The following is a 6,916-nucleotide window of genomic DNA, read 5'->3' on the forward strand; positions in this document are numbered from 1 at the left end:
TAACTATGATGCTCTCACTAAACCTCAAAGGACATGTCCGAGCTATTTAAAAAAAACCCAAAAAAACCCCATGGATTTTGGCATTCTTGTAAGGCGTCACATGAGAAACTCATTATACGCTTTCATATCTGAGCATAAAGGTCTGGACTGCTGTTTGCCATCTTTGCAGGGCTTACATGCCACTTTCCAGTCTTTGTGCTAAGTTAAGTGAGCGGGAGGGTATCATTCTTATCAAATAACTCACTGCCACAAAGCAAATAAATGCATTTCCCTCTTTTTCTGCAGCGCTGATTTGTAATCATTTTGAAGGCTTTAAAGGCAATGACTTTCCGAACCAACTGGATCAGGCTGAATTGCGTTTGGTTTTCTGATTAATGGAATGAAAATGTAATATAACAGAAGAGAAGTGACCAGAACTGAACTAAACTGAGCATAATGAAATGGAACAGACTGGAGTGGATAGAGGCAGGAGAGCAGAATCAAAAGGGAAGGACCAAAACAGTATGTTGTCGAGCAGAACAGATCGCCATACAGCGGATTAAAACGGAGCAAAGCGAAATGGACTGAAATATACAAACAGGGATGCCACAGAAGAAAACAGAAAGCCAAGGACAGAATAAATAAATGTTAAGAATAAGTAAACACTAAACAAAGCCAGAGCCCGGCAGGGCAGGGCAGAAGAAATGGAATCAGGCGGCCTAGAGGAGGTCAGCCGACTCCCGCCGCAAGCTCTGTCTCCCGCTGTTGTGTGGATTTCCCTGCGAAATACTGGATCACATGGTAATCTCAGTCTAATACACAAATCCCCAACCCCAATCCAATCAAACCTAATACTCCCACTGGGCCAAGCAAGAGCCACCCACCCGCCATCCCCCCCATCAGCTTCATCAAACACCAACATCGCTCGGCACTTCTGAGAGGTGGAATCTCCTCGTCAAAGCGGTGTAAGTGTATGAAAGGATTTACGTATTTGGCACTGGAGGGTGTAGCGCCCATGTCAAAAAGCTTTTGAGGAAATGTTTTGCTCTGTAAAATAACATCTTTTTATTTGAGGTGTTTGGATGAAATGGGAGTGAAGGTTCAATACTACAAGACTCAGATCAAACGGCATATGTAGAGTCACAATATGTTTCATTTTAATTCACATAAATGCAGGAGAGAAATAGTGTGGACTTAAAACACACACAGGGATATAGCATGTGTGTGTAACTGTGTGTCTGTGTGCATGTAATGCCCAGCCGGCAGTGTTTATTGCTGTCCCAGAGGGTTTTAATCCAGATTATCAGGAGTATAAAGTCACCGAGTCTCCCTCTCAGCTCAGCCTAGTCTAACGCTTAGTGTCCACACACAGACACACAAATCTCCTCACTCTTGCTTTCCCTTTTTCAATCTGTCTCACACACGCTTGCATACACAAAAGGGGGGTTGGAGGATTGGGAAGGGGTGGGCCTTGGTTGGATTATCCTCTAGGGGGTGCTGTGTATCCAGAAACAAAGCCTCATCCTGGTTGGTGTGTCTGAAGCAGACGATGTCTCCTCATGGCTGCGATTCAACACGCTGCGTGAAGACCTCAGATCAGCCGCATTCAGCTTGACCCATTTCAGCATATTCACAATGTTACTGTTGACTCGTTTTACATTTCTATGATGCCTTCACCCTGCAAATCCTCTTTGTCTTACAAGAAATAAACATCTGATCCCGTGACATAACAACCGAGGCATATATATCCAAACGGTACCAGTTATCGATAGCCGTTTAGGTCATAAGCAAATGCCAGATTTCCCATCCACCTTTGAGGCAGCCGCTCCATCATTTACATACAGCAGTGTGATCTGCATATCGACCAGTTGGTCTGGATTCATTTCAGTGTGTTTAATCTGAGAGTGGAGATTGATGCTTGCAGCAGGGTAGGCTGGTCCGTGTATGTTTCCTCATATTCCCTCGCTCACTCAGACGTTGCAGTGACAGGCAGTCTGATTGGATCACAACCAATCATTTTCCACTCAAATAGAGAGCAAATGAAATGTCTCTGCTACATGCAGTGCTGTGCATGGTTAGGATCCAGTAGGCACAGAGGCCCTTCCCTTATTTTCCTCTGTAAATACAGCGAATATCTGTATAGTTTCTTGCTCTTCGTCTTCTCTTTTGCTGTATTGTTGCTTTCCCCTCTGAGATCGCACTACCTCTAGGTTTTTCTCCCCCTCTTTCGCATTCTCGCTGCATGCATGTTTCCCGGTGCTCTGTAAATTAGGCTGAAAATGGAAGATTAACCTCTGGAGATGAGAAGCTTTCTTAATGCGCTCTGTTCCTCTCGCTCCTGGTCTCTTTTCAGTAAACCACTGCATTACAATATTATTTAATGGGAGCATCTAATTGGAATCAGCTGGAAAGCAGAGAAACTGGGTGGCCAAACCTTTTACTAGGCTGTTAGATTCAAACATGGAGGATTATGCTCATTAAAACACTCTAGTGCTCAATTTATTTTGTGTGAAAGTGTGTGTGTGTTTGTCAAGACAGATGAGGCAAGTGGGGAGTTTTCTGGGAATTTGCATGTGCATCATTCATGGTTGCACAAGTTACTTGAACTCATTATTTCACCTAATAATTGAAAATTGTTCCCAAAACTACATTTTTCCAGCATTAAACATTTGAATTATCAGTGGATTGTCATTCTATGGGCCTTTGTTGCATTTTGTACCTCTAAAAATGTTCCAGCTAACTTCCTGTATAGTTTACTGGCTTCAGCGTGGGTCCCTCTGCAATCAAAATGAGTAAATACACGAGTCCTTGTTTGCTGCTCCTTTAAACAATTACAAAGGAAGCTTTTTTAGCAGATGTGGGCGGCCTTTTCTGGTTCTGTTCAGTGTGAACGTTGCATTGCAATCCTACAGTAGGTGTTGCAATGCCTAAATCACAGCGTAAACCCTCTTTTTTCCCCTTCTATTGTATTTGTGTTAAAAAAGAGCACTGATTCATAAAACATGTAGAGAAAGCATGTAAGTTGTTTCGTTACTACACACAGCAGCAACGACTAAATATAAATAAAATAACGAATAAAAATGGGCCAAGTCACAGATGATTGTCAGCTGGTTTTGTTTTTACAGGGTCGTGCAGTCTTTTCACCATTGCTTTGTGCAAAATGCTATTAGCTTCGATTTTAATGTCAATATAATAGAACAATAAATCAAACAACTGTTTATACTGTGTGTGTGTGTCTCCTCCCCAGCATGAACTCTTTTGGTTAAGTCAGACAACTACAGCTCATTCAGAACTCTGCTGCTCGAGTCCTCACTAAGACCAAAAAAGTGGACCACATCAGTCCAGCTCTGAGGTCTTTACACTGGCTGCCTGTCCGTCAGAGGATAGACTTTAAAGTTCTGATGCTGATCTATAAAGCTCTGAATGGTTTAGGACCAAAATACATCAGTGACCTCCTGACCCAGTATGAACCTTCCAGATCCCTCAGGTCATCTGGATCTGGTCTTTTATCAGTTCCCAGAGTCAGAACCAGACACGGAGAAGCTGCATTCAGCTTTTATGCTCCTTATATCTGGAACAAACTCCCAGAAAGCCTCAGATCAGCTGAAACACTCAGTTTATTTAAAATCCAGGTTGAAGACTCACCTGTTTTCAGCTGCATTTGAATAAAACACCAAATCCACACTTTTAAGCTTAAATTTCCAAACTTATATTTTAACTACTGATTTTATCTACTGTTTTTTATCAATTTTAAATCATGCTTTTTATTTGTTTTTTGTTTTTTAATGTCTCTGTAAAGCACTTTGAATCACCTTGTTGTTGAATTGTGCTATATAAATAAACTTGCCTTGCTTGCCTTAAACTACTCCACGTACCAGTGCCAGTAGATGAGCTGCTTTGGAACATCTTATCTCTTCAATTTAATGTTGTGTTTAGCAGAGTGGCTCCACTGAGAGGCAATATTGGCTGGTTGGTCCATTATTTTGGTCCAGGTCAAAAAAATCTGAATACAACTATTGGGTGAATTGCCATGACATTTTGTACACATTCATTGTCCCTGGACAATAAATTTGATTTGTGCTATCACAGGATTTTCCTTCACTGACATTTTTTTGGTTTATAGAGAACCCAGATAGCAAGGAAACATTGAAACACTGTTGAGTCAATATCAGGCTGTGTCATTGAATCAACGTTGAAGTGTGACGTTGACCTAACGTCACTCTTGCACCCTTTTTTAACGTTGAAACAACGTCAGGTTTTGATGTTGAATCAATGTTGAAACCTGACATTGATTCAACGTTGTATTTTCTAATACTGTTGACATTGAAACAATGTCAGATTCTGATATTGAAACACTGTTGAGCTATGGTGTTGATTTTCCACCTCTTTCGCACAGTTGCTTTTTATTAAAACAGCAGTTAAATCATGACTGGAAATCTACCTTTCTTTATAGGTATTTTAACCAATACTAAACTACTGCATGTTTCCATCAATACTTAAACCACCTAAACACATAATTGTACTTATTCCTTAAATTGGACACCCTTTATAAAAAAAACCCCAAATGTCTCACAATGTATCATGTCAATATTAATATCCTAAAATAAGAAAGCATTGCATGTGATGTAACAGAGAAAAAAAAAAAAAGGTCAATAGTCATGTTTCGTTTGCTAAATACTTTATTAAAAGACAGTTTCCTATTTACATTTATATGTTTCACAGAAGTTTGTAATTTTTTACTCTGGGATGGGGATGCATGATGTGCGTCCTGCACCACCTAAACGATCTGGGGCGTATCGGAGCCATTTCTGCACTGCTTGCGCAAAGACAAACTCGGACATAGAGTTTGCCCCTAACTGCTGCGTCAGGCCATCTAGGACAAAAATACACACACACACACACACACACACACACACACACACACACACAAACAAAAAAAGTGAATTAGAGCACGTGAATAAGCTCTTGTTAACTGTCTTCAGCGGGGAGAAAGTATGTAAACTCCTAGGCTGATAAACATGAAAGTCACCAGGCGTAAATCTGCAAACTGCCGCATTTGATTCCCAAAGAGCTATGAGCGGAAAAAGTGATAAGTCTTAGCATGGTGTGCCGTGTATCCTTTAAAACAAAACAAACATGGGGTCCTCGGGCTGTACAAACTACAACCCGAGGACTAAACAAGCCAAAGACCAAAGACTCCATCTCCAGATTAACCGGACATGAAAGTCTTGTTATTAAGAAAGACAAAGTAATATAGCAAAAAAACAGTAAAACTTACCAAATATGCATTTGCAGAGCGCTGTATCTTTAAATGCCATTTTTTGCTTTGTCTGGTCCTTGGTTTTTTTCCCTGCCCAGTTTAGTACCGAGGCCAGCTCGTTTGTAATGGCATAAGCCATTACACGGCGGACTCGCACCACCAGTGTGGTCCTTCCAATCAAGGCAAAGCGTCTCACCTATAGAGACATTTTAAGAGATGGAATTAGCGTGTCTCATGTCTTAAATGTGTATGCAAGTGCTTGTGTGTTTAATCAACAAGCCGTTGTTATGTATTTAAATCACATCTGACAGCTATTACACTTTATAGTTACAAAGTGTATATAACCTTTATATACTTACCATTGCCTTATTTGCCTCTTGTGATTGAAGAGCTGGCTCTGCATTGTTTAGCTCCTCAATGTTGTGCAAGGGCAAATCCAGAGGCAGTACCCCAGCATCTACCGATTCATTGCAGCCGGTATTGCGGATGGCTCTGACCTCCTCACGGAGTTCGTTAACAGCTCTCGTCAGGTCTGACAGAAAAAGATAATTTTTTTTAAGTATTTAAGAATACAGACAACTTGTCAAAAGTTTCCTTGTGTCACACACAGATATGTACAAAGACACTAGACAGTATTTTATTACCTGGTATTTTCACTCGAGGGGCCTGGGGAAACCATTTCTTTGTGGGCTGCTCATCCTCTGAGTCACTATATGTGTACAGGGGATTTGGTCTAAAGAAAAAAAGTTGAAAACGGTCATAAGTAATTACAAATGTGCTTTTGGAATATTTTTTCCTAAAGTTACAGTTTAATTTATAACAACACACACAGGAAACGGAGATGTGCAAGAAGGTACAGTATACAAGGAATTTTTGAAGTGCACAAGTGTACACGGCTTTGCATTTATAAAAAGTTTACAAGCTTCCACTTTTTGGACTATATTATGTGGTGATATTGCAGGTATGCAAGCACCACAGATATGTACAAAAGACAAGATCATAAATTCTTAGCAATCAAAGATATGTTTGTGAAATAAAAAAAGTTTTACTTGTGCTTTCTTTTATGACTGGTCTGAGTTTCAGCTTCGGACTGAAGGTCAGACGTATCACAGTGTTCACTTAGATATTTCTGAAGACTGCGTTCTGCTTTGTGAAATGTGTCTGGAAGTACAAACACAATGTATGGCCAGACATAAATTAGGACATGAAAAACTTGTTATTGTTACATTTATACAACACCAATCCAGATGATACCCACCATGGCTTATTAGAAGTCGGACTGGTGCATAGGTGAGCCATGTTGAACCAGGATGAACTCTCCTCTTTACTGCATCGTGGATCCTGAATGTGTCTCACAGAGGATATGGAGGCCATGACAATTTCTCCCCATTTATCCATGAACTAGGGACTATTTCTGTACCACCAGTGCTGAACAATGCACCAGTCTTTCATTTTTATCTTTTTTTTAATTTGGAGTCCTTTTTTGCCCTGTCTAGGATAAACAGGAAACAGATAATTACAATATATTTCATAGTCACTACAAAACTTGATCTATTGATTAAACTAAATAATAAATAATAGCTTAAAATGTATATAGGCAACAATTACAAGCAAACCCGTATATGTAAGCATTTAAACACTGAAGATAATAACATTAACAGTATTTTGTCTAAGTCT

The 6,916-nt window shown here is 40.0% G+C and overlaps 1 protein-coding gene across 1 annotated transcript; it reads right to left on the reverse strand.

Annotated features, from left to right (window-relative positions):
* Positions 1-4,669: 4,669 nt before the first annotated feature.
* Positions 4,670-6,691, reverse strand: LOC308390107 (uncharacterized protein; the record flags this gene model as incomplete). The annotated part of the gene is made up of 7 exons (XM_080871799.1): positions 4,670-4,852; positions 5,258-5,435; positions 5,599-5,771; positions 5,884-5,972; positions 6,289-6,400; positions 6,498-6,580; positions 6,681-6,691. 7 exons carry the CDS (start codon positions 6,689-6,691, stop codon positions 4,716-4,718), a joined length of 783 nt encoding a protein of 260 aa, XP_080727925.1. The 3' UTR covers positions 4,670-4,715.
* Between the last annotated feature and the right edge of the window lie 225 nt (positions 6,692-6,916).

The sequence above is a fragment of the Rhamphochromis sp. 'chilingali' genome, assembly GCF_963969265.1.
Source record: "Rhamphochromis sp. 'chilingali' genome assembly, chromosome: 21".
NCBI lineage: Eukaryota > Metazoa > Chordata > Actinopteri > Cichliformes > Cichlidae > Rhamphochromis > Rhamphochromis sp. 'chilingali'.